General features: G+C 47.7%; 1 protein-coding gene across 6 annotated transcripts in view; it reads left to right on the forward strand.

Annotated features, from left to right (window-relative positions):
• SETD2 (SET domain containing 2, histone lysine methyltransferase) overlaps nucleotides 1-20,580 on the forward strand; it is a 67,662-nt gene extending 47,082 nt beyond the window's left edge. For 2 of the 6 annotated variants that reach the window (XM_088150616.1, XM_088150618.1), the window contains 9 exons: nucleotides 7,697-7,745; nucleotides 9,779-9,947; nucleotides 11,136-11,814; nucleotides 14,180-14,314; nucleotides 15,457-15,596; nucleotides 15,774-15,885; nucleotides 17,775-17,855; nucleotides 18,256-18,357; nucleotides 19,756-20,580. In XM_088150616.1, coding sequence (XP_088006742.1) covers nucleotides 7,697-7,745; nucleotides 9,779-9,947; nucleotides 11,136-11,814; nucleotides 14,180-14,314; nucleotides 15,457-15,596; nucleotides 15,774-15,885; nucleotides 17,775-17,855; nucleotides 18,256-18,357; nucleotides 19,756-19,917 — 1,629 coding nt within the window. In that variant the 3' untranslated portion in view covers nucleotides 19,918-20,580. Of the gene's footprint in view, nucleotides 1-7,696; nucleotides 7,746-9,778; nucleotides 9,948-11,135; nucleotides 11,815-13,499; nucleotides 13,628-14,179; nucleotides 14,315-15,456; nucleotides 15,597-15,773; nucleotides 15,886-17,774; nucleotides 17,856-18,255; nucleotides 18,358-19,755 lie in introns of those variants that run through there. The other 4 variants (XM_088150617.1, XR_015797829.1, XR_456348.3 and 1 more) reach the window with 4 other exon arrangements.
• The last annotated feature ends 7,264 nt before the right edge of the window (nucleotides 20,581-27,844 follow it).

Below are 27,844 nucleotides of genomic sequence, written 5' to 3' on the forward strand. Positions count from 1 at the left end.
ATCAGATGAAAAGGACTCTTAAACTCAAGAAATGCCTGCTTGGGTCATGAGATAGAGGCAAAAAGTTCAGGTTCAAAAGATTGTGCCCGCTTGTATAAGCCCAAGTCAGCTTTAGTTGCTATATAGACCCCTTGCTGCATTGCAGCAATATTTGGAAAAGAAGGTGTAGGTGTGTGTTTTGAATCATGGGGATCTAGCCCAAGATATCAACTACTTACAGGAAGAAAAGGCCAATTTTACTTTATTTATGTGCTGCTTTTCATAATTGACAGTCCCCATAGCACTTCACAATTATTAATTTACCCAAAAAAAGCAAGGTGAGAAAAGGGAGAAAAACCATTAAATAAGTATGTTTTTTTTTTTTTGAAATGAAATAATGTAGATTTAGTACTTAACAAGCCCAAAAAAGTAAAAATAAAGTGAATAAATTTAATTTCACCTCAAATCGGTCCTGTTGCAACAAGATCTTATTTAAATACAGTACAGGGAAGCGAAGCCTTTTTTCTGACCTTCCTCGGAGAGACTGAAGTAATGAAAAGGCCTTTTGGTCTCAACCGGAAGCCAGAGGGGCTCTTTAGATCTCGGTCAGGTCATGAAATGTCAGTGGGACATTGTATGAATTTCTTTCTGCAAATTAAATGTCTCATTCAATTCCAAAAAGGCTCTGAGTAGCTTACAATAATACAAAAGTAAATAGAAAGAATTAAAAGGGGTAGGGGGATAACCAAAACAATTGCTTACTGTGGGGAAGGGACCCGCCATGCAACAGTTCCTAAAGGCTTTTCTGAACCTCAGCAGGATTGGTGCTGATCTGACCTCAGGTGGAGCATGATTTCAAAAGGGAGGAACAGTTGTCAGGAAGGCGTGACCTTGTGGTCCCCAACAACCTCAGTCCCTCCAGGAGGGGACCTGAGGGATGAGCAGAAGCCACTAAGACAGGACAGCCCTGCTGATACCAGACCGTCACTCACAGTTCCTACTTGAAGAGCAGGTGGTAACTGACCAGGAGGGCCTAGATCCGTCTTATGCCCATTCCTAGATCGGGAGGCACTCCGGATACTCATGCCTTAGTCCCCTCACAGCTGGACTACCGTAGCCCGCTCTGCATGGGTATGCCCTTGAAGATCATCCAGAAGCTATAGCTGGTCTAGAATGTGGTGGCGCAGGTAGGGATGGGCGCACCATGATGTGCCCATGTATTATCGCTGCTTTGCAAACTACTAGTTACCAGTTGGCTTCTGGGTGCAGTTGAAGGTACTGGTTATCGCTCCCTTAGTGGAATAGGGCCAGGTTATTTAAGGAACCATCTATCTCCAATAGGGTCTGCCCACCTGATAAAGTTAGACAGAGTCGGGGTGCTCCAGGTCCCTTCCATGAAATAATGCCATCTATCAGGACTTAGAAAGTTCTCTGTCCCTGTTGCGGTGCCTGCCCTGTGGAATAGCATCGCCCCGGAGATCTGTGTGGCTCCAACCCTGATGGAGTTCTAAAAGTCATGAAAACTTGGCTTTGCTCCCAGGCCTCTGGTAAGGGGGCTGTTGAGCCCCTGTTGGTTTTTCTTTGGATTGTTGTATTTGTTCCTTCCAGGTGTTTGGGATTTTTCATGAGCTTCTTTTTGATATTATTGTCTTTTATCATATTATTTAAGCTGCCCAGAGTCATTTGCAGTTCAGTGGCCTCTAAATTCAATAATAGATATATAAACTTAGGGCTTCAAAGATAACAACTAGCAACTTGTTGAATTACACCTGGAAGCCAGCTGATAACACTTCTTGCAGGAATGATATGGACAAACCAGGAGGTACTCTTAGCTGTATTCTGGATAAGCTGTAATATCTAGGCCAGTGTTTCTCAATCTCAGCAACTTTAAGACGGGTGGACTTCAACTCCCAGAATTCCCCAGCCAGCATGCTGGCTGGGGAATTCTGGGAGTTGAAGTCCACCCGTCTTAAAGTTGCTGAGATTGAGAAACACTGTTCTAGGTGGGCTTCAAGGGCAAACAGAGTACGTTCCAGTAGAGTGGTGACCAAGACATATGGGACTGTCAGCGGGGCCTCCTGATCCAGGGATGGGCATTAACTGGAGCACAAGAGGGAGTTGCGCAGAGACCCTCCCTGCCACCTGATCCCCAAGCAGGACTCCAGTAGTTCAGTCCAGGGGATTCACTGGTTTTGATTGCCTTGCAAACCACATCCCATCCTCTGCAGAGTTCAACCTGAGTGTGTTTTTCTCTGTCCAGACTTTCATAACTGGATTGTGCTGGGATAGGATCCCAACTGCATTTTAAGAAGGTTGATTTTAAAATAGTTGAAACAGGCGACTTAGATGTGTAAAGTGGTTTGAGAAGTCACTAAGAATTCCAAAGATTGCTAGTCAAATCGACTATATAAACCATAGGAGGCTTCTTGCAAAAGTCTCAAAAAGAATAGAAAAAACTAGACCAGAAAGCTATACATGAAGCTATAATAAGGAAGGCAGGAGAGACTGTAAGGAATATCCATCCTGTAGTGTAATTGTACAGAGGATGATACACAAATAAATAACTCTTGAAGATTCTAAATGGCAACAGTGTAGTGTTTTATTTTTATTTATTTATCAGTCAAATTTGTCACCGCCCATCTTGTTAAAAAGCGACTCTGGGCGGTTTACAGAAAAGATAAAAATTAAAAATACAATATAACAACAGTCCTAAGACTATTGCTCTATCTAGATAAAATTGAAAAATGGATATTTGAAACCAGCATTGCAGTTAAGGATGTTAGAGTTGTAATGGAAGCAATAGTGATTTTGTTCAACAACACAACACACATTTGGTCTGCACTGCAGCCAGGATCCTCCATGGTGCTATGGAGATCATAGTAGCTTCTCCTGGGGTAGGTGGCTGAATGGTAGACCACTGGCTGAGTAAGTCCCCACAGCTGTTCCCCCATTTGTTGCCAAGGGCCAGCTGAGTGGGTGATTTGCAGCAGCAACAACAGCTCTTACTGTGGCCCAACCCAACTACAGCATGAGAAGCACCACTTTGGAGCCCAGTCCTTGCCCTCAGAGAGAAAATCGAAGGTAGTGGAGAGCAGGGGTGGGCAACCTGCAGCCTCAGGGCTGCAAAAGCCCTTTTTTGCAGCCATCTCTCTGTGATGGAAAACTAAAATCCTGCCAAATTGAGGTGGGCAACAGCTGAAAATTGTATTGTGAACTCTGCAGTAGGCAAATCAGACTTTTTAAAACTCCCAAACCATTGTGCTTGCTTCCCGCACCTGTTTGTTGTCTTCCAGATGTGAACGTGATGCTTTGCCACCAAAGGTTGTCCTAGTTTACGTTCTTTCTCTGTGGCTTCCCTCTCTTTGGATGCCAGTTAGAGCTGTTAGTAATTCTTCATGTTGGGAGAGGAGATTAGCAACTAAGGAAGGGTTTGGATCCAGCTTGTGGACTGGGTGGCTCCAGCATCAGAAGCGTCCCTGCCCAGATTGAAGAATCTCAATCAGTCATGCTTCATTTTGATCAGTGATCAGAATTCCAGAAGAGAGAGAGCTTGTAATTGCTTTGAAACTTTTAAAAACCATCCCAAAACATCAGGAAATGCAATCTGGGCATAACAGTATCCAGAACCACATTTTTTTCTGTTGCTCAACCTCAGGCACTTCCAGTAACCTGCAAGGTCTCATGGTGGCGATCAACAAGAATCTTGCAACCTTCTTGGAAATCTTAGAGCTCTAGAACAGAAAGGGGATCCAGAAGATCTCGTTAGCAGAGGGAGGTCTGTGCACAAGCTGAAATAAAAAAGAGCAAGGCAACAATAAAAACATCTTAGTTCCTTCAGCATGGATAGGTGTGTCATCATCGTCTCCCTCCTGAAAGTGCTGAGGTTGAGCTACTGAAATGGGTGGGGGAAGAAAGCTTTGCATTGGTCCTGAACACCCAGGATCTAGATCAGTGTTTCTCAACCTTGGCCACTTGAAGTTATGTGGACTTCAACTCCCAAAATTCCCCAGCCAGCATTCTGGGAATTCTGGGAGTTGAAGTCCACACAGCTTCAAGTTGCCACGGTTGAGAAACACTGATCTAAGGGTTAGGCCTGAGTCTTTTTGTTAGCCCATATCAGACACTTGCTGTTTCATTTCTGCTTTTGCCCTATCAAATCCCAGGGCCACCAAATGTAGACTTGAAAAGCCACGCGGTTGATTTACTGTCTGGCTGCCTTTTCCCAGGCCGTTGTAATATTTTTCGAAAATCAAAGCAAGGCAAAATAATATGACATTCTTTTCCCTTAGCCTTTATTATTACTACACACACATTTTTATAGTAATTTTATTAAAGATTACAATTACAGCAGTAAAAACGAATACAAACTGAAAAAATAGAAGAATAAAAAGAAAGTAGAAGATGCAGAAAAGGAAAAAAGGAGAAAATAAAAAGTGAAATAGAAAAGTAAGAAAAAATAAGAATATAATAAAGAAAAAGAAAAGAGATATATAAAGATGTGACTTCTCACCTTCATCAAAACAAGTATTAACAATTTTAGTGACTTTTCACCTCTTAATTTACAACCAATGATCTCTTCTTTCCATATCCCATCTCTTATCTATAAACAAATCCATAAAGGGTTGTCATTTCAGTCCTGGTGTCAGCAAATATCTATTAAGGGTTACCAGAGATTATAACATATCTATTTTAACCTTGATCAAGTAAACCAACTTTATATTCCTTCCTTTTACTTCTAACAATCTTAATCTTTAGTCCCTTCAAATAATGTTGTAGAACTTGATTTCTTTTCATTTGTTCTTTGTCCCTTCTCACAAAAGTCTTCAAAACTTTAACAAGCCTCTTCTGTAAATCCAGTATAGGAAAATTATCCAGGTCACTCGCTTGGTTTGTTATTTGTATATCCCTTTTAATTATTAAGATATCATCTGGTCTCATTTGCATGTACATCTTTTTCTGTATAAAAGTTTTTAAAAAGGAAGATAAAAACTAACACAAACTAAAACATGGAGAAAAGAAAAAGAAATCAAAGAGAAAGCTAAAAGGAGAAAAAAGTAAATGTCATTCTTGTAGAAATCCACTTTCAACTCAGTCTCGCTGTTGTCAGGTAGAACTTGCTTCTCTTCCATAACATCTTTTAGACACAGTCTCTTCATAGAGTCAAGACACTTTTAAAATTAACTTCTGGGTCCATTGTTCAAAAATATCCTTCAATGTGTCCAGTGTTAAAATATTTCGTTTATTTTGTAATTATAAATCGAGTTTAAGTGTTCTTTTCCTCTAATTGTAATCTTTAGTTCCCTCTAGTGTCCAGTTTTTAAAATCTTATCATACTATATTTCAAAACAAAAGCATTTTCCCACGGGAAGGATTCTTTATAATTAATTCCAAAATCTTATTTCAAATTTATCTGGGCCCTTAGTCCATTTGTAACTTTCTAAAATTAAAGTTTTAATCACCCTTTTGCTGTTTATTCCAAAAGAAAAAAAATTAAGTTCTTAAACTTGTAGTTAACACTTTTTTCTCTAAGGATGGAAGGAAACTCGCCTGGTGCTATAAAACTTGTCGATCCAAAGGTTCCTAAAAGCTGAAAAGCAGTTAACAAGCAATTTCCAAAAGTGATTAGAAAAGGAAGTATGCGAACTTAGTGTCCTTTCAAAGCTGCTGACCATGATTTGAGCAAGATGGTTATTCCCTCTCTCACAGAGCTCTAAACCTGCTGGAGACAGCTATCTTGTGACCTCCTCATAAGGAGCAACTGTCTGGAGCACTTGTGGGCAATCTCAAGTCCTCTCCTTGTCCGGAGAGGAATTATCGAAGAGCCGGTCTATTTGCCGGCTCTTCATTCCACCACAGTTGTTGGCTCCACTTTTTGCGGAGCCATCTTCAGCCTGCCATTTCTTCCCTGGAAGTCCATTATTACTACACACATTGATAATGTTGAGTAGCCAGTCAGTTCAAAAACAGTTGCTTCTCTCCATCCTGTTAGTGTCCTTTCTTCTTTTTCTTTCCATGATGTTGAGCTTGTCTCCCCCCCACCCCCTTCTTTAGTTTTACCATTATTGGCTTTCAACTTTTTGTGGACTTCTTGGTGCTCTCTGAGCTTGGTGGTTGGCTTGCAGACATTTCATTACCCAACTAGGGAACATCATCAGTGGTGTGGATGTTCCCTAGCTGAGTCATGAAACGTCTCAAGCCAACCACCAAGCTCAGAGAGCACCAAGGACCCCACAGTTCAACCCTGAGCTACAGATACTCTCTTCAGTTTCAACCTTTGTTCACACTATTGAGCCCATCATTTGTAAAGATTCTCTTCTGCTCTTTGTCCCTGAAATTCAGTATTTTTATTTGTTTATTGAGAAAAATGTTATAGCAGCCCAGCTTGTGTAATCGCAACTCCGAGCAGCGTACCTCAAATAAAGACAGCCACCACCTCATGGCAATAAAAACTATGCAACATGCAACAAAAAGTGAAATCCATAAACCAGCACATGAAACAACATCAACTAGAGCTTAGCAGCCATGCATTCTGTCTCCCAGAAGACAGGTTCCTCTATCATCCTGACCCAACTCACAGGAAAAGCCAAGTTTCTAGAGCTGTCCTGAAGGACAGCAGGGCCAGGGGCATCTGGACCTTGAGGAAGTGGAAGTTGTTCCCCGAAGGGCAGGCCCTGCAGTAGAAAAACATACTTCCTGGGCTTCTTCAGATGACTCTACTTCATGGAGGGGACCTGGAGCGCCCTGTGGGAGCATGTAGGACGGACAGAAAGAACCGGAGAGTTATAACCAGTAGAGAGAATGGCAGTTCTTTCTTCTCTCCCCACCCCCTCAGAAAACATAGGAGTATCCCGTGTAAGTTCAGGGCTATCTAAAGTTAAACCTCCTTTCTACCCCCTGACCTGCTCCCTACCTATTTCTGCAGGTCACAGAAAGACAGTGTTTTTTAATGCTCTTGGTCAGGTGCTCAAGATTCTGGGAAGACAGTCAATTCCAAATGTTGGCCTAAGATGACACATCTTATGCCTCCATCTACAGAAAGGACGAGTTGGATCTAACCACTGCCCCCATCATTTGTATTGGCTAAATTCCCTTAGAAGACAAAGTCGATCCCCTAGAACAGTGTTTTTCAAACTTGGCAACTTTAAGGTGTGTCGACTGGCTGGGGAATTCTAGGAGTTGAAGTCCACACATCTTAAAGTTGCCAGGTTTGAAAAACACTGCCCTAGAATATGAACAAGTAGCATTTTGATGTTCCTCCTCTCACCCATGGGGTTAATTCATGACTTCCTGGTTTAGTTAAAATTATGGTTTTCTTACCCATCCTAGCTCATAAACTGTGGCAGCTTTTCCTAACCTGGCGCTTGCACATATATTGTCGTAGAGCTCCCATGATCTTCAACCAGTATGGCATATTTGCTGTGGATGATGGCAGGTGTGCTGCATCCACTCTGGTGGGCACCAGGTTGAGGAAGGATGAACTGTAAAGAATAAGGAAAAGGCCTGGAGAAAGATGACTGGGTCATTTGAATTTGTTGGGGGGGGGGCGGAAACATGCTTAGAAGTTTTGACCCTGGTAAGGTTTGCTAGTAGAAGGAATCTGTTATTCCCTGTGATTTTAAATAATCATCTGCTCTTTTGATGTGTCTCTTAGTATATAAATTAGATTGCTTGAATGGACAGCGGATCTTTACTTAGCTTTTTTGGTCTTTCATTGTAGGAGGTGTACCGGATCCCGAAGAAGAGTCAAGTTGAAAAGGAGGCCAGTGGTATGTATGCAAAGATCCCTCTTCTTTCTGTGGGCAGCTGGCTGGAGAACAAGTCCAAGGATGGACCGCCAGCATCTTCCCTAGCATTGACTGAAAGCCCTCCTCTACCTGAAGCCCTCCAGATGTAATGGAAGAGAATTGCCATCCTCCACAGCAGCATGACCCCTGGCTGTATCCCCCAGCCTGGCCAACCGTTCAGTGGACCAGGGGTACCCGTCCCAGAATCTCCAGACAAAGTGGCCCTCGGGAATTCTGGGAATTGCAGTTCTGGTGCCTTTGGAGGGTTCCAGACTGGGAAAGGATGCTGAAGGGCATTGAAACAGGGCTTCCCTCCAAGGGCTCTGTGCTCGTCTTGCCCTGGGGCCTCCCTTGTCGTGCTCCATTTCCCTCTTACTTCAGTGGGGCCAATGAAGCGCCACAGTGAGGTCTGTGAGAAGGATGACAAAGCTGAATTTGGCCTCAAGAAGGAGGCTTGCTAGAAGACTCTCTGGCCCAGCTGTCCCAAATTCTGGCACTGCCCTCCAGACCTACAGGATTACAATCCCCATCATTCCCAGCCAGCGTGGACAGCAGCTCCAGGAAAGGGGCTTCAGGCCTTTCTTTCAGTTTCTTTCTTTTAAAACCTCTTTCGGATCAGATGCAATTGAGACTAGATGCAGCCTTTACCCTTGCTCTTTAGCTTTCCTGCTTCGGAAAACCGACGCTAAAGAAAGGCCCCTCTTCTCTAAAGCTCAAATAAGGCTTATTTCACAGCAGAGCTCTTCCTTTAGCCCCACGTTGTCCGTAGTTCTCTCTCTCAATTGCTTCACTTGAACACCCTTGAACCATTGTCAAAGATGGCTGGGCATATCTGTCATAGAGTGTCAAAATCCTCGCAGTCAGTCGCTTGCCCTGCTAGTCCTCGTGCTTCGTTTCTGCCATTACAGAGAGAGGGAGGGAGGGAGGGAGGGAGGGAAGGTTGGGAGGGGAACCGCTAGGCGCAGATGGACCGTTACCTGGCTCTCAGGAACGCCCAAGGCCGTACCAACGTGGGAACCTGAGGACATCTTCGGCATGCGCAAGAGAGATTCCAAGACTGAAGGGGGGGTGAAATGGGAGTGAGGTAGAACTAAGTTTTGGTGCGCGCAGGACTCAGGTCCAGCTATGGCTTTAGAGCTGTTGCTACTTTCCAGTAAATGAACTTTCCTTTGAACCTGCCTTGGTTTCACTGAGAGTTGCTTTCCTTGGGAACTGAGGACCGCGGTTCTTACATATAGCCTGTTCTCCAAGATGCAGGTGCCAAACAGCTCCACAGGCCGACAGGCAGTGAAATGGTAATGCTCTTGTGTTGAATTTATTGCCCATTTCCTTCTAAATGTTCTGGGGATCATTTCTGAGGCATGCGTAGAAGTATTCCCCATTCTCTGCTTTCCACAGTGAATATAACCTGCTTTCAAGCACAGAATTATTAAGACCCTGAAAACTAACAGGCGTTCCAATGAAATTCTGCTCTGTGGAGATAGAATTTTTAAAGAGTTGTTATTTTAGGTTATTGGAGTGACTGCTACGTGTTCTGTAATTTGCCCAAAATTGGACAACCCAAAATTTGTATTTCTTGCAGCCTAGTGCAATGGAAACCATGATTGCTTCTGCTTCTGTCAGATATTGAGGTTTTATAACATAAATGGAGACAGGCACGTTGGAAGGAAACTTGAGATCAGACACAATATTAAGTATTTATTAGCTATAATAAATGGCTTGAAGCTGACTGTTTTAAATGACTCTGTTTAAGAGCAGTCAAAATTCACCAGGCCATGCAAAGACATTTTTGCCAAACAGGTACTAATATTTTTCAAAGAATGTTCCTCAGCATCTGTTTTCTTAGCCTTGTATTTATTTGTCTACTCAGCTGCCTGGAAAAGCAAAAATGTTGTTTATGAAGGTTGGTTGTTTTGCTTGTTCTTCCCTTGTTTTTCCACCATGCATCCAAAGTCTGGTAAGAGCTGGGCCTGTGAATGAAATGTCCCTTCTAACGCCTTTGCCCATTTTGTTAGCAGATCATGGGAGAGAGGCAGTGGGCCGAGACACACCTGCCACCCCCAAAAACCAGAGCAGAGAACGGGACCCCGAACGGCAAAGTCAGAGCAAGGAGAAGAAAAAACGCCGGGACTCCTTGTCACCCCCGTCGGCCTACGAGCGAGGCACCAAGCGACCAGATGACCGGCAAGTTGGCATTTGTTGAACCCCCCTTTTTCCCTAATGTTTACTGCTGCGTATAGCAAAGACTGAAAGCAAGGGGGAGAGAGAGGGTGTTTTTTAATTTATTCGTTTATTTTTATTTTGTACTGTCCATGTTACAAGACAGTCATCACAAGAAAATATAAAATAATCTTTATGAAGTGTTGTTGTTTTTTTTAAACAACAGATAAAAACAACAGATAAAAACAGGAATACAATTGCTAGCACCCAAGAGGAATCGCTACTAGCCCTGGGCGGAATCAAAACTTAAAAGTACCTAAACACTATTCCCTGCTTGCAAGACACCATGGGTTTTGCTGAGCATCTTTAAGACATTAATGACAGCCCCGCTGGACCTGGCCTGGAAAGGGGTTTCAGGGCATGGGGGATGGCCTCATTTCGGAAAGGGACTTCGCCAAGACATATAAAGTATTAAACCCTTCGGAGGCAAAGCTCCTTAAACCTTTTCACAACTGTTCGGATGCCATCCACAGAGTATCTACTCCTTTCCAAGCTGGAGACTTACCTGACAGGCAACTCCAAAGTTTCTTCGAGTTCAGTTCAGTGACGTCCTCAGTGAAATCCAAAGGGACTGAAATTCATTAAAAACTCCCCGACTCACAATTCTTTAGGACTTCAAGGACACTGGATCAGGTCAATAGGCCCGTCTAGTTAAGCGTTTTACCCCTGGGGTTGCCCAGGATCTCACTGGGAGACCCACATGTGTCCTCCTCACGTTTTTCAGCACAGATGTAGTACCTCTGACGTAACAAGTACCTGCGGCTAGTTTGACGCTGTGTTAAATTGCCTGCTCATAGTGTCCAAATTTAGCAAATCAGTACATGTTAGATTCATTTTATCTGCTCTCAGTGACCTCCATTCAGCAGAGCAACGTTTCTCAACCTCAGCAACTTTTAAGATGTGTAGCCTTCAACTCCCAGAATTCCCCAACCAGCATGCTGGCCGGGGAATTCTGGGAGTTGTTGCTGAAGTTAAGAAACACTGCTTTGCAGGACACCGATGCTTGGGACAGCTTCGTGTGATCCTCTCCTGCAAAATCTGGGGCTGGGGTTCCCATAGCCGCCTAAACCCCAAGCCATTTCCGCTTGGTCTGATTTGTTGTACGAACCCAGCTTGCGCCGGGAAGGGCAACCCCGTTCTCTCTTTCCTCAGCTACGACACGCCAGCCACGACCTCGAAGAAGAAAGTTCGGCTCAAGGACCGCAACAAGCTGTCCACGGAGGAGCGCCGGAAGCTCTTTGAGCAGGAGGTGGCCCAGCGCGAGGCTCAGAAGCAGCAGCAGCAGTTGCAGAACCTCGGGATGGCTTCTCCCCTCCCTTTCGACTCGATGGGCTACAGCGCCTCCCACCACACGTTTATGGGCTACCCCCCCGGCTACCCCATGCAGGCCTACGTGGACCCCAGCAACCCCAATGCTGGGAAGGTGCTACTTCCCACGCCGAGCATGGAGCCCATGTGCTCGCCAGCCTCCTACGAGCACTCCCAGACTTTGGTGGGCCACGCGATGGAGCCCGCCCTGACGGCCTCGCAGCCTGTGCCTGTCGTCCAGCATGTAGCAGCCCCCCTGGAGGTGTCAGCCCCGCAGTACGTGGCCCCCAGTGACCCGATGGTCCACCAGGAACCCAGCGTTGCTGTCCTGCCAGTGCCAGCCCCCGGCCCCGTGCAGGGGCAGAGCTACGGCGTGTGGGACTCCAGCCAGCAGACTGTAGCGGTGCAGCCCCCCTATTCCCCCGCTCAGTCACAGCCCACCATCTATTATCAAGGGCAGGCTTGCCAGACGGTGTACGGAGTGACCTCGCCCTATTCCCAGACCACGCCGCCGATCGTGCAGGTAATATTGCTTGGGAGAAGGCAGTGCAAAATTTGCAGTGGGTTCCACCTGGGTCATTCGTGGAGAAAGGCCTCGGTGCACTCCAAGCAGGGACACACCAAGCTGGTAGAGTTGGAAGGGTACGCCCAAGGCCATCTGTTCCAACCCCAGCTCAGTACGGGAATCCTGATTAAAGGATCCCAGGCAGATGGCTGCTGTTCTGTGCTTGGCAACATCCAGCGACAGAGGGTCCGTCACCTCTCTGGGTCCCTGTTCCACTGTCAAACTGCTCCTAGAATCAGCAATTCTCAGAGGTGGGAGGGATCGCTGAGATCATCTGCTCAACCCTCAGTGCAGGGACCCAGCTTACAACATCCCAGACAGGTGGCTGTCCAGCCTCCCCTTGAAGTCTTCCAGTAAAGGAGACCCCACCACCTCTCTGGGCACCTGGTTCCACTTTCAAATTGGTCTTATTGTTAGGAAACATTTGCAGCAGCACCATAGAAAAATCTTATCTTGAGTAGTTCCAAACAGTGGCTAATATTGCCCTCTCTAACCTGCTGGCCAGATAAGTGGGAACTATAGTTCCCATCAGCCACAGGCCTTGGGAGTCCAGCGAGTGGGGAAACTCCAGTTCCTTCAGGAGAAAAGCATCTTTCAGTTCCAGTCTTGCCTCATTCCAGAAAGCAGGTTCTGTTTCAGGCAGGCTCCTCCTTTTTGTCACCTTTTTTCCCATGGGGGCCTTCTACAAGAAGCCCCATGAGGTCTGTCTTGTTCTGGCTAGTCTTTAACACTATAGGGACTCTTACTTTTCTCTCTGGGGAAAGTTCAAACTTGGGAATGCCCCATGGGAGACTGTAGTGGGTTCTGGAGGTCTTCTGTAGAGCCTTCCCGACAGTTTTCTAGCCAGATCCGAGTCCTCACCTGCTTGGAGCCATTTGTGGGCACTGAGCAAGACTTGAAATGGCCTCCATCTTTTTTCCCCAAGCAGCATGTAGCAGATTCTCCTCTTCCAAGGGGTTCGGTAGCTTCTTGTCCTCCATAAAATAAGATCTAACCCTCCCAGTCACTCGCCTCCTTGGATGTTCTCCATGCATCAGAGAGAAGAGACAGTTGTCTTGAGAAGAGATATTTGAATGGAGCTTCTTTTGCTGGAGGAGGAGCAATGGATAGAGCAGGGGAAGTGGGCTGGTCAAGCTATTGGGGCATTTGAGGCAGGAATTCAATAAAAATTCCACAAAAGTAACAAACAGGGTCATGGACTTCTGCAATGCCCAGTTCAGTTGCCCGAGGCAGCCCCTGGGTCCGGGGCCCTGCCTGATCCTCTGTATGTGCCATCCGCCTGCCTAGCTTCTAAAAAAGTTATTTCTGCTGGCAGATCAGGAGAGGGAGATGCAAGGGGTGAAATGAAATCTTCCATCAGGGGAAGTTGCCTCGAGCATCAGCGGCTGCCGATCCGGTGCCTGGGGTGGCTCCATCGTGCCCTGCGGAGGCTGAGACAATTGTCCCAGAGGGGGTGGAGCAAGGAGGGGTATGTGATGTGACCAGCATTTCAGTGAGCCTGCCCATTAGAGCACGCTTGGAAAGAAAGCAGGAGTGCTAGGCTTCTTTCACGCTTGGGTCGGTGGAAGGTATATAACTTTATCATTTAGTGGTGAGACTTGGTTTGAGCTTTGCTTTTCTGCTTTGTTTCCTCTCCAAACAAGGGCATACCTTGCCTTGCCTTCCCCAGTGGGATCTCAGTGTAGGAAGCTGACTTCCTGAGCATGGAGCACGGGCCCGTCTTGTCCGATGCTGCCTCTTAGGACCAGGTCCCAACTCTCCATAGCTCCAGGCAAGTGCCCTGTCGCCGGCCCATCGAAGCGGGTGGAGAAGGCAGGAACTGAACCCGAGTTCTCCTCTGGGCAAAGCTTGTACTTGGTGCCCCCTGCTCTGGAGATGGTCGCAGAGGCTCTTCTGCTGGGCATCTTGGCAGGTGGAAGCATCTGGCCAATCTTGCCTTGAAAGCTGGGAGATCACCAGGAAGTCCCAGGCTGTAAGGTAGACTAGGAAATTTAAAAAAAAAAAAACCTGGAAGACTTCTGTAGTGGCAAACCACGTCCACGCTGTTGCCAGGAGTGGACGTGCCCATAAAGACATCAAGATGAAGTAGGAGCCTTTTCTTATCACTGAGGGTAGATTCAAGATGCTCCTTGCCCTTAGATGTTCTCCACCTTCTGGGAAGAATATGAAGTTAGAGAGGATAGGCCCCTTTGTCACCTCGCCCTCGTCTTTTATAGGAATCTTTTTGTGGGGAGTGGGCTTCACCTCCCTGTCACTCATCCTCGTTCTCACACTTTTAAGTATGCAAACTGATTCTTGCCAATGGGTCTGCCATCTCTTGTAGAGCTACGCACAGCCAAGTCTTCAGTACATCCAAGGGCAACAGATTTATACTGCCCATCCTCCGAGTGTGGTGGTGCAGCCCACAACAGCAGTGGCCACCATTGTGACAACGGGACAGCCCCCACCGATCCAGCAGGTAGGAGGCGGGAGGACGCTTTTCCATTTCATGTGGTGGTGCCCAGATTTTAGCAGGTGGGAAGAATCTTTGGAAATCGATTGCTGTAGAGAGTAAAAAGGATGACCTTGACAGAGAGAGGGAATATCGGTCACCAAAGCAGCAGAAAGAGAAACATGAAGTCCCAGCAATGGGGGAGGATTACTAAAATGTCTCAGGCAGACACCCCTCACCCCAATTCACATGAATATCAAAGAGGGAGGAGGGGCAGCACAATCAGACTTGGAAGATTATGTTACTGGAGCCCATCTAAATAAAAATACTTTTAATACAGGTAATCCTTGTTTAATTATGCTAATTGGGACTGGAAATTCCATCATTAAGTGACACAGTTGTAAGTTGAAAAACCCCATGACTGTGCCACTTAGCCACAACAGTTTTGGCAGTCCCAGTTGCCATTGTTGAGCAATGACCACACAGGTCATTAAGCAAGAACTTCATGTGACCGTAAGTTCAGACTTCCTGCTGGCTTCCCCATTGACTTTGCTTGTCGGGAGCTGGCAGGGAAGGTCACAAATCGTGGCCATGGGGACACTGCAACAGCCATAAGTACAAGGTCTGGTCATAAGTACCACTTGTTCAGTGCCACATGGTGCAAAATTGTCTGTGCCATTCATGTCTGAGTATCATGGGAAGATAGTTTGTGGTGTCCAAGTAGGGCAGAGAAAATAGACCTCTGGACTTGGTTTCTAGAATGTGATTCAACAACTTTCTTTGCTTGTATTTAAGAAAGGGATACTTAATACAGTGTTTTTCAAACTGGGTGGCTTTAAGATGGGTGGACTTCAACTCCCAGAATTTCCCAGCCACCCATGCTGGCTGGGGAATTCTGGGAGTTCAAGTCTGCCCATCTTAAAGCTGCCCAGTTTGAAAAACACTGCCTTAGTATGCATTTGAGGTGTTCAGCCTGGAAAGGTGCTTCATGCTCAGTTTACACTTCCTAGCAGTAGAAATATTCCTGAGAAGATTTAACCCAGTTTATCCTGTCTCACGTCCTCTTTAAGTATAAAAGCAGTCTAGAAACGTTTAGGTTTTTGAAGACGTTTGCTTTGCGGGTTAATCTGTTGACCGCCAGCTTCCTTTTTTTTTCTTAACCCTTCCAGCCAGATCTGGTGGTGGCCAACAACCTCTTGGACCTGCCTCCCCCATCTCCCCCCAAGCCCAAAACAATTGTCCTCCCCCCCAATTGGAAGACAGCCCGCGATCCTGAGGGGAAGATCTACTACTACCACGTTGTCACCAGGTAACGGAGGCGTCTGGCCGGCGGGGCAGAGGCAAGAGGGAGAGGACTTGGGACCTTGATGGCCATTGGCCTTCTTCAACATCCTGGCAGGTCCTGTTCCTGAATACCCAGCACCGCAGCAGCGGCGTGGGCTTCGGGGTCTCTGTTGGGCCAGGACTGACGCTCACCTTTTTGCAGGCAAACCCAGTGGGACCCCCCCAACTGGGACAGCCCCGAAGATGATGCCAGTCTTGAGCACGAGGCTGAAATGGATCTTGGGACACCAACGTACGATGAAAACCCCATGAAGGTGAGTTGGAGGAAGCTGCTGCTAAGGCAAGGTTTTGTAATAGTGGTGGGATCTCTCTGCATTCCCTAACTAGTAACTTGGGCAATATAACCACCTGACTCTTAGGCCTTTATGTACATTTTAAAAAAGAAGAAGGAGCCAGCTATTTGTTTTTCTTTTGAACAACAAATAAGGCCTTAGGTATAAATTATGGTACTCTCCAGGAAAGAATGTAGGGATTTGGGGCTTTCTCCACCATTGGAAAATGAATTGCCTCCAAGGAGGGAAAAGCTTAAGGTTTCAGCATTTTTTTCCCGTTAAAGGAAGTATGGGGTGGGGATATTATTTTCCCTGCAAAGTCTGCTTTGAACTATTCTTTAGACTAGAGTTTCTCAACTGTGGCAACTCTAAGGTAGGTGGACTTTAACTCCCAGAATTCCCCAGCCAGCATGCTGGGGAATTCTAGGAATTGAAGTCCACATGTGTTAAAGTTGCCAAGGTTGAGAAACACTGCTCTAGACTTCAGTCCAGCAACATCTAAATCGCAAATCAATGAGAAATTAACGATCTGGCTGCAAAACTGGCTTTGGCTGAAAAACTCTGCTGTTGGGAAAATCAGCAGAATTTGGGGAACAAATAAGGGGTCTTTGCCCACTCCTCCCCTGTAGACAGCCAGGAGGCTAGTAATTTGAAGGCGAATTGGCCCCAGCGGCTACCCATTTCTCTTCAGCGCCTGCATAGGGGACGCTCAGCTTCTTCCAAACGCCAGAGATTTCTGCCCCAAAGGAGATGGATCTTCTCCAGATCTTGCAGACAGAGATCAGACTTGATTTTTTGCACAACAAGGCTTGGCTCCAGAGCTGCTCTAGAACTATGGTTGAACCAACTTGGGTGCTAATGACAGAATCAACCCATGGATCAAAGTGTGTGTGTGGACCACAGTTTGTGCTAACTAGGGTTTGTCAAGAGATTCAACTGCTGAGCAAATGGAACATGAAAGCAGCCCTAACCCTGCATTCCATCCCAAAGTTCAAACCATTGCTTGTATCTTAAATTGCATTGGGCATCTAAACTAGGCTGCTACTTTGAGTCCCTTGTAATCTCCTTGTAGAGAAAATATCATTACAGAACTTCTCAAATAAACCCTGTGTCAGGATCTATGCAAGCAACTATTGAAAGGCTATTAGAAAGTCATTAGAAAATTTATAATGTAGACAAATAGCTAGTAGGTTCAAATGTTAGTTTAGACAAGAACCATAACTTGTACAATACCCGCTTGCTTGTTCCTGCCATAAAAGTCAAGAGGGAGGGTGGACAATAAACAGCAGAGGCCAGGTGCACCGTTATCTTGGCGAGAGGCGCCAGCAAGGTCGGACGGCCACGGGACCAAAGAAGAGGCGCGAAGAGGCACGAAGGAATCAAGCGGGAAAATTAGAATAGAGGGGGGTTAAAAGGAGAGCTCTGGCCGGGGAGGGTCAGTCTCAGCAATCTATGGAATGCTGTATGCTGCTTCTCAATAAAGAAATCTTTACTGGAAGCAAATAGGCTCCAGAGGATTTCCTGGACTTGGGAATTGAGCGTGCAGACTCTGACACCCTGAAGATACCCTCTAAAATGAGGTTCAACAACATGGTCAACTCAGGCCCTGAACACCCCACAAGCCTGTTCTGAGTCACAAAAACTTCCTGTGGCTTGTTTCCAGTGATATAAAACATGGAAAATACAAATAAAAGAATAAGTCATGAAATGACTGTCTGAATTCCCAAGGCAAGCGTTCATATATTTCTGTCTTCTCAGCTGCCTTGTGCTCTGGGGTGGGCGGGGGGGGGGAGGGGAACCTTCATTTTCTGTAAAATACAACAATTGTTTCCCAGAATAATTCTTCCGTGTTTGGGTGGGCCTTTCTCTAGTCTTCCAAAAAGCCCAAAACTGCTGAAGCAGATACTTCCAGTGAACTGGCCAAGAAGAGCAAGGAGGTGTTCCGGAAAGAGGTGAGTCGCTCCCTCTTTCGGGGTGAAGCCAGTTCAGCTGCTCCTGTTGTGCAGCTGGGTTATTAATCCTGCCGTTAGGTGTCCCTCCCTGCCCTTTTGACTACCCCGAGAGCAAGTTTGATAATATTCAAGAAAAATGTACATGTTTTGTGCACCGCATCTTCCAAGTGAAGATGCTTATTTATGCTTATTTATTTACCACATTTATATAGCTGTCCATCTCATGTAGTGACTCTGGGCGGCGTTCGTAATGAAACAATCCAAATAAACGTGACACTAATGTTAGTGTCGGGTTTTAGTTAGCCTGTCCTGTCCTGTCCTGTCCAGTCCGTCGTCCTCCCTTGCAGGGTGGTGCTGGTTTTAAGGCCTGGGATTTCATATCATCTCCTCCCCCCCCCAGATGTCACAGTTTATCGTGCAATGCCTGAACCCCTATCGCAAACCAGACTGCAAAGTTGGGCGGATAACCACAACTGAAGACTTCAAGCATCTGGCACGCAAGGTGAGTTTACTTCAGCTCGTGCATTGGTTCCAGCGTGTGCTTGCAGTAAAAATGGTCAGGGCCAGAAGTGAGCTTCAAGGCCTCCACAGACAAGCAAGCATTGAAGTCCCCAGGTGATGTGATATCACTGGCATTTGGGGAAATGTGGGGGGACTGGTCCCTCCCAGGGCTGAGCTCTCCTTTCCTCCTTCCAAGTTTCTAGAAGCCTCTTTTCGAAACAAGCCTTCAAGTGAAAGCTTTGAGACACATCGGTGTAGCATGGCTGCTGGGAAGATGAATCTGCCCCACTTAGCTCAGAATGTGATTCAAGTTCTTCCTTCAAAATCAGGAAGAATTAAGATAATATCTAGGGCAAAAGGGAATCAAGACTGATCCAAAGTATAGTTGCCTGAGGCTGCATTTTAATTTACTTTAGAGACATTTGGGAAGGAAAGCAGGCAGGCAGGCTTGAGATAGCGGTGGGAGAAAAAGAAAGTTTTACCCAAAGGCAAAGGAGCTCGCTGTGTCTTTAAATTGGAAGAATGGGAATAAGAATTGTTACGTGCCAGCCACACCACTGGGAAATGAAAGACTTCTTTGAAATTCCTGCCAGATTTCTGTTTCTGGGAGGTTCTTGTCTTCTGAATAGCATTTTCCATTTAGCATCCCAGATGTATGTGACGAGCAGCTGCTCACATCTGCAGGGGACCAGAGGGTGGCCAGGGCCAGCTTGGGGCAGCTGGACTCCTACTCTGGAAGAAGTGCTGTTGACAACCGGAAACGTCTGCCCTATTGCTGCATTTCTCCTCCTCTTAGAACAAGACGCTTCCCGCTGTTCTCCATTTGGGGGGCTGAGTTGGGTCTTTACTTCCAGCCAGTTGCCAGGAGGATCTGCGTGCCGTTTTTATGAAGAGAAACAGACCCAGATGCCTGCTTGATTGCTTGGAAGCAGAGGCATTTTTTCAATCAGGAATGCCCACTGAGTTGGTGGCAATCAGATCAGAGCCAGGAGATTTTCCTTGAAATCCCTGGCATTGTCATTCACTCGTAACGGCGCAGAATTTTGCCTTCCTTATCCAAACCCAAAAATTTCTTGAGGACCCCTGGCAAAGATTAACCACATCCCACGCCAAAGGGAGCACCTGCGTGGTTGTCATTGCTAACAAATGCCCAATCCTTTGGTTTGCTAGTTCTTCACCTTTCCCCGTTCCTGATCATGAGAATAATGTGGCAGCCTACATGTTTCCTGCTTAATTTCTGTGGCATACAGGGGCATGGTTTTTCAAAAAGCGTCCGTCATCTGCAGCTTCCCCCCCCCACTGCTTCCAGAAAACAGCCAAGGTCTTCTTGCCTTCCGGCGACCGGCAGGCCTTCTGTCTTCCTAACCAGCTCTGTTCTCTTTTCCTTCTTGTCTCGCAGCTCACCCACGGCGTGATGAACAAGGAACTGAAATACTGCAAAACTCCTGAAGACCTGGAATGCAACGAGAATGTGAAACACAAAACAAAGGAATATATCAAGAAATACATGCAGAAATTTGGGGCTGTTTATAAACCCAAAGAGGACACCGACATGGAATAAGCACAGCAGGGTGACGCTCTCCCCTCGTTCACCGGATCCTGCCTGTTGTGGACCGTATGCTTTTCCTGGGCAAGGTTCACACCTTTGTGGGGTCCTCTCTGGATAACCACACCACGGATCTTGCGGCTCGACCGTCTCCTTTCCTGACTGGGTTTGGAGGCCAGGCAGAAACAGTGGCGTGCAAAAGCATTTGCACACCCACCCCTGGTCACTACCACTCCATGTTCCCTCTTTGCAAGCAGACCCAAAACTTGTCATCTGGCGGTGCTTTCTTAGTGCAACAACGTGTGAGTTCATCTCCTCTCCCACCAAGATCTGTATGATATTTTAACGTATATGTGAATATATTGAATTTTTCTTTCATTTGCCCCCCTCCCTTTTAGCCCAACACATGTTGATATCATGGGAACACTTTGTAAGAATAGTTTTAAAAGGGGGGGGTCATTTTTGTTTCCTTTTCTTTTGTTTTTTGTTGTCCTCTGCAAGGTTTAATCTGTTATCATGTAAATATTTGCAAACAGGCTGCCTCAGGGTTCGGGCAGGCCATGTGCTATGTTGATAAGATTGATTTTACTGCTTAAATCATTTTACTTTATCCAATTTTTACTGAAGTTTTTATGTAAAAGGAAAAAAATTAAAAAATTAAATAAAATGGCAATGAAAGAACAAAAAAATAATGATTTTTCCCCCCACTGGAAGTTGCAACAAATGTAGGGAAGGAAAAGTTTCTGGTTAAGTCTGCATCTCTCGAAGATGGCCGTGCCTCCAGGCCTTTGGCCCCACAGCACGACTGAGCTATGCGTCATTGTCTCCCATGGAAATGGGAGGCGGGATCCAAAATGAATCCACCCCAGTTAGCCAGCAAAAGTCTTCCCAGCCCTTGGAGAACTTTCTGTCCGCTAAAGGTTCCTTAAAAATAGGGTGACGTTTCATAAATACGGCTATCGGAAAAGAGCTTTGCTTACTGCCGTTTATCGTGCTGCTCAGAACGCCAAAGCTCAGAGTGGTCCGTAAGGAAGGGAAGGTCCTCATCGGCCCTGACTGAAGCAGAGGAACCGCCCCGACTTCCAGCCTCATAGCCGGAGGGGCCTCTCTCTTCCCAGGCCTTTGGTGGCTTTCCCGAAAGCCAGGCGGCCGGGAGCCCGTCTCCCCTGGGAAGGGATGTTCTCCCTTCGAAGGCCTGACCTCGTGGTCCCTGAAGAGGATGTTCCTGACGCCGGAGGGAGCCCAACCTGTCCCCTCTTACTGGGCGGGCAGAAGCCACGGGGAGAAGCTCCTTCGAAAAAGGAAATGCCTTTTCTTTCTTGGCAGCTGAGCGTTTGCAGGCACCCTCCGAAGTGGTCCTGGAGCTCAGTGGCTCGAGGGCCAGCTGTCCGCATTCCTGGCTTAGGGAAGGACATGTCTGAACGTGGCAGCGGGTGGGACAGGTGGTCCTGGGGACGAGCGAAGCTGCTCGCTTCAGCTTCGCTGCATGCAGTGAAGGAGGCAGCTGCGCGGTCAGGAAGAGAGGCGCTTTTCTGAAAATGAGGAGGTTGGGAGAAGAGCTCTCTCTGGGTCCAGGCTGGGGGAAAAGAGCACCGGTTCCGGCTGAAACAAACCGAGGCCTCTGGGTTATGCACATGCGCCCCTACGCTTGGACTGACGAACATGGTTTGGCCCCGGTGCTTTTTCCCTGTTCACCAGCTGCATTTCTCATCCAATAGTCTCTAGCAAATCGCGCTGGGGGGCTAGAGCGGGGAATCGCCATCTGCCATGCTTTTCCCCTGGAAGAAGTGAGATGAAGTGAATCCCAGCCAGGAGCAGTGGGAACCCTCGGCCTCTTTTCTTCCTGGGGCTGGGACTCAGAAGCAACCAGCCGACCAAGCAGGGGAAGTCGGCAGATTAAAAATCCTGCTTCATACTGCTTGCAAATGCTCCGGGCTAGCTCGCGTTACACAATTGCTCTCTGATATTAAGAGAGAAAAGACGACCTAGAAGGGGAAACTTTAATCCTTGAAACTTGTGAGAGCCGAAGTAATGTCAGAAAGCAAACGTTCTGGCAGGCGCCGAAACACCACTGGTGTTTCTCCTATCGTGTTTGCTCTCCAGACATTGTGAGCTCGTCTCTACCTGCCTGCTGGGTGGGTTAAATTGGGCTGGGCTGGGCTGGGCTGGACCCATTCCCCCAATTGGATGCCCTACAGATGTGTTGGAACAGCAACTTCCTTCAACTGCGTGCGATTCTGGGAATTGCAATCCCAACACCTCCAGAAGGTGCCATTTGCAAAAGGCCAGATTAGATCTTCCTGGGCTCCATTGGCGGCAGATTTGGACTGCCTCCGATTCAGCTGCCTGACGACAAACTCAGCCTGTGACGCTAAAATTTCTGGCTGCACCCAGCTCGGTTTTGGATTCCCAGGTGCAACAGCTTTCCTGAGCTTCGATGCACGCAGTGCGCACGAAAACAGGGAGCGCCTCGGTCGCTTCATCGCAGCCCCAAACTTGACGTTTTGGACCACGCCCTTCAGAAAACCCCCAAAAGAGGAACTTGATTTTAGAGAGCAATGCAAAGCGAGTGCATGAAGGAGAAGGGGGGACAATCGCAATCAGAATAGTTGCAAGAATGGTCTTCCCTGTGTTGACCCAGGAAAGTCAGCACCGAGAAAGAGTTAAGAGAAAGATAGGAGCCTACTGAGTTAGGGCGCTGGAAACGGTTTTGTGGGTGTCATGGACGGCAAGAAGCAGGAGTCCCGGTCCCAACCAAGGTTGCCTGCTCTGAAATGGTCTAAATTTCTCCTCCCCAAAAGGAGTCGAGATCCGGGATGCTTCTGGGGTCCAAAAAACACCCCTGAGTTGTTCGCACCTGCAATCCACGGGTCCAGCTCATGGCTCTTGGGTCTCTTTGAGAACCAGAGTTGGAAGGGATCTTGGAGGTCATCTAACCTGCCCCTCGCCCAGGGCAGGAATCTTCAGATCATCTCCATTGACTCGAAACCCTCCAGGGGTGGAGCCCTCATGACTCCAGGAGACAGACAGTTCCACTTTCCTCACAGTCAGGAAATTCCTCCTTATTTTGAGGTTGGATGTCCATCTCTAAAGCCTCCACCTGTTGGTTCTTGTCCTGCCTTCGGGCATGATGGAGAATAAATCCACAGCCTCTTCCCTGGACAACCCTTCAAGAGTTGGAAAACTGTTACCCTGTCTCTCCTCCAGCTTCTCCTCCTTAGGCTAAACCAGTGTTTCTCAACCTTGGCAACTTGAAGATGTGTGGACTTCAACTCCCAGAATTCCCCAGCCAGCAAAGCTGGCTGGGGAATTCTGGGAGTTGAAGTCCACACATCTTCAAGCTGCCAAGGTTGAGCAACACTGGGCTAAACATACCCAGTTCCCTTAATTCTTCCATGCCCTTCATGTACTCAGCTCTTCCCCTCCTGCTTCCCACTCTGTAAGCGCTTTGGGGCAGGGATCTCTCTCTCTCTCTCTCTCTCTCGCTTGCCCTTTAAAGCACACTGCAAGAATTTGCTGTCTCAGTTTGCTCCTGCTCTCCCAAACCGTCCAAGTTTGCTAGGAGCAGGAAAAAGCGGTGCCCCTCCCCGCAAGAGCCAAGGGGTGAATTTAATCTCTCAGCCACTTGCTTGCATTATTCTTTGTTGAACTGGTTCCCCGCTGTCTCCTGGGCAGTCCGACAGCTGCCGTTTATTCTTAGATGATCCAGGACCGGATTCCCAAAATGGCAACTCTTTGGTTTATGCACTGCTTTGAAAAATTGGGTTTGAGGGCGATCAGACCAGAACAGGAACTTTGAATTGCTGGATTTAAATTGGATGGGATGCTGATAAAGACTTACTTTGTAGTTTTTTAAAACACTGTTAGTAAAGGATAGTTTTTAGGATGTGAATTTTCAAATATTGGATACCAGGTGAATTTATTTTATACCCACACCTGGACCAAAGACAGTCGGAAGTTACTTTTCCTTTTTGGTATTTTTTCCTCTTTTGTTATATTTTTCTCTCTCCTTTTGATCTTTTTGTATTTTACTGCTTTCTGAAACTTAATAAACATTATATATAATTTTTTTTAAAAAAATCAGTTGATTTGACGTGTCGACACTGGATCAGGGGCTCCTGAATCCACGCACAGACGTTGGTCCGTGCACAGACCCGTCGACTCAACTTGCCAACCGGGACCACCCGTTCAGAGCGAAGTGCGAATTCTGATCAGATCGCAGCGGCTTTGGAGCATTTGGACTGGATCCAAGGGCCACCGTTCATGCTTTTTGGAGGAGCCAAGAACTTCAGTAAGGGGGTGGAAGACCCAAAGGGAATAGCAGCCCAGAACGGATTAGGATTTCCAGCTGTGCGGTGGGGTGGAGCTTCTTTTAAAAAAATCATGCTGGGGCTAATTTTTGCCCCGCTAAGGGACAGCAGCTAGCCAACCTTGGATCATCTCAAAAATGTAAGCAAGGTTAGATTTGGCTAATTCTAGGATGGGAGAGTATCAGCGAATCTCAGAGGGCCGTAAGCTAGGCTGGAATGTCAGGAAACATCCCGGAAGAACGAAGCAACTTTCCCTTCTCCGTTGTGGCCACGAGGTCGCCAGCTTTTGTTGAAGGAGATCTGAATTAGCCAGTGAAATTAGCAAGGCTCATTTCAGACCCAAGGACAAATGCTTCGCTAGGTGGCAGCACTTAGCTGGTCTTGGCTGACATTGGCTAAATTAAACAGGGTCAAACCTGATGCATGGATGGGAGACCACTAGGAAATCCCAAGTTAGCAGACTAGACGGGGGCTGGAATGCCCCAGAAAAACAATGGCAAACCGTGTCCATATATTATTTCCAAGGAAATGACCAACAAACCCATGAAGTCGAGTTCAGCTTGAAAAAAAATGGTTCCCTTGCATCAGTGTTTCTCAGCCTTGGCCCCTTGAAGATGTGTGGACTTCAACTCCCAGAATTCCATGCTGGCTGGGGAATTCTGGGAGTTGGAAATCCACCCATCTTCAAGCGGCCAAAGTTGAGAAACGCTGATCTGGCCTGAGGAAGGATGACACATGATCCCACATGATCTCTTTTCTGCACCTTTTAAATCCCTGGCTATTTCTGCCCCAGGTGGGTGGGCTGGCTGCAACGCCCAGCATGGCCTGCAGGTGGCGGTCTTGCATTGCCTTGAACGAGGCTCTTGGGAAGGGAAGACTTCTATTCCCCGGAGCCAGACAGCTGGCTTTCTCCAACCTGGTGCCCTCCCAGTGCTTGGACTGGCTATCTGGGCAGGGGAGGGGGTTGTACCCCAATCCCTCCGAAGGGTGTCCCATTGGGGAGGGCAAGCATTGGTTTCCTGTGATCGCGTACCATCCTGGTTTGTCCATCTAAGGATGCTGGCTTCCAAGGGGGCACCACCAGCAACTCTACGGGCAGCAAGAACCCTTGCCCTCCACTTTGGCCATTCTCAAGGGTGCCTTTGACTAGGAATGCTGACATCAGAATTTCCTGCCATTCTGAAGGGGACACTTACAAATGTGGAGATCCTAGACCAGGGTTTCTCAACCTTGGCCACTTGAAGACATGTGGACTTCAACTCCCAGAATTCCCCAGCCAGCATCCAAGTCCAACTGAGTTTGACCCTGTTTAGCTGGTTGGCTAGAGGCTGCAACCTAAGGAGCTGAAGATGTAGAGGGGTTCCGAGATGATCTTGGAGAAGATACGTGGAGTCCGTTCTTGGAGAAGAGATGCAGAGTCCATCAGCAAAACCTGAGGTCAGTCCCGGAAGACAAGACAGGGTCAGAAAGAAACTCAAGATGGCCCCCACTCAATTCTCTTTGGTATGAGAGGGAGGGAAGGGAAACGCGCTCAGGCTTTCGAGGTTCTCTTAGCAGGGCCTAGATCAAGAAAGTAGAGTCCTAGTATTTCTCGTGGGGTCTGTTTCCTGACTTGGCCGACCTCGCAGGGTTAACACAAGTTGGGCTGCTCCTGGTGACTTCCTGATCACGTAATCAGCATGAAGGTGGCTCCCCATTGCCTTCTTCCAGGATATGTTTTGACTCCCCATCTAGCCTCCACTCCTGGGATTTCCTGGTGGCGTCGCATCCAAACCCTAACCTGGTCCAGGAGCTGCCACTTCCTGAGACGATTCACGAGGCCGGGCCAGCTCCTCCGCCGTGCTCCATTTTCCAGGCTGCCCGTTCGGAAACAGTTCGCGGATGGCCAGAAAGAGTGCCGTCTTCGGGGTATCTGAGGAAAGCGAAGCTCGGGGCACGTCAATGCACTCGCTAACCTCTCTGGAAAAGGAGCCGAGAGACCCCTAATACGGGATCTTGTCGGCAAACTCTCAGCATTCAGAAGGTTCTCGCTAAGAGGCTTCGTCCATTTTCAGTGCAAGTCAGGAGCTCCGGCTCTGGGTTTAGTCTGCAGAATTTTATTTCCCCGTGCCAATGCCGCTGCTCCCTTGCGTGTTGGTTTTGGTTGTATTTCCTGTTGAAGAAGCAGCACTTCCAGGGAAAGTACAGTTTATTTTTGTATTGCTTTAAAGGCCTCAATGTGATCTGTAAAGCACAGGAGAAGCCAATGAAACCTTAGCACTGTTTCTCAACTTCAGCAGCTTTAAGAAGTGTGGACTCCAACTCCCAGAATTCCCCAGCCAGCATGCTGGCTGGGGAATTCTGGGAGTTGGAGTCCATGCCTGCCGGATGGGGAATTCTGGGAGTTGGAGTCCATGCCTGCCGGATGGGGAATTCTGGGAGTTGGAGTCCATGCCTGCCGGATGGGGAATTCTGGGAGTTGGAGTCCATGCCTGCCGGATGGGGAATTCTGGGAGTTGGAGTCCATGCCTGCCGGATGGGGAATTCTGGGAGTTGGAGTCCATGCCTGCCGGATGGGGAATTCTGGGAGTTGGAGTCCATGCATGCTGGCTGGGGAATTCTGGGAGTTGACGTCCACCCATCTTAAAGTTGCTGAGGTTGAGAAACCCTGCCTTAGTGGCCCATCTTGCGGGCACCAAGAAAGAGGCCCCGTCCGTTTCCTAATGCTGCTGAGCACCTCCCTGTTGGGGGAGAGAAGGCTGTAGGTTGGTGCCTGAGGGTCCCTTCACTCCTGCTGGTGCTCCAGGGCTCCAGAAGGACTTTGAAGTCCTTTGGCTGATGCTGCTGAACGCTCGACGGGCTGTTATTCCGGTGTCTTTTTCAACTCCCTCCAAAGAGCCACCGGGAGCCGGGAGACAAAGCCCCTTTCTCACCAGCCTGCCTGCTGGGCCTCCCCCCTTCCAAATCTCCTTCCCAGCCCGCTTGCATCAACAACAGATGCTCCCCCAGCTGTTCCCCTCTCCAGGCCTTTGATCGCCAAGGCCACGTCCACGGCGCCTTTTAAGGAGCAAGCATGCCAGGAGCACACGTGGTGCCATGCAAGGGGCGCAGCATTTGGCCGGTCCCGAGAGGGGACAGCACATGCCACATGGGTTGGGATTAGGAGGGAAGCGACGGCGATGCTGGGAGGGGTTTCTTCAGCATGATGCAGCTCCAAACTGTGGTTGTGGTTCCCCAGGGGATTGAAAGCACTTGGGGATGGACAACGCCGTGCACCAAAAATAGCCCCTGTCCTCTGCTGGCAACTAGATGCCTTCCTTCCAACTGTCCTGCTTTTCTTTGACTGTTTCATCCTATCTATTCTTACAGTAGCTTGGTAGTCACCCGCCCCACCCCCCACCCCAAGAATTCTTGCTAGGCATCTGATGGCAAATGTAGAAAACAAAATAAAAACAGGTTTTCCAAGGAAATCTCTCTGGCTCGAGTTAAATGCGGGACACCTTTTCCTTCCTTGGTTTTGAGGGAAGAGGGGGTCCTCGGTGTGGCTGAGGAAGGGGTGAGTTGGAGCAGCCTTGGGGCGGGGAGGCGGGGGACGCCGTGCGCGGGCAGAAAGGGTGCAGCCAAACGCAACCCATCGAATGCAGAACCTTCCA

Source organism: Python bivittatus, unplaced genomic scaffold, assembly GCF_059951505.1.
Source record: "Python bivittatus isolate LINGU-HERP-01145 unplaced genomic scaffold, Pbiv_v1 ctg000610_np1212, whole genome shotgun sequence".
Taxonomy (NCBI): Eukaryota; Metazoa; Chordata; class Lepidosauria; order Squamata; family Pythonidae; genus Python; species Python bivittatus.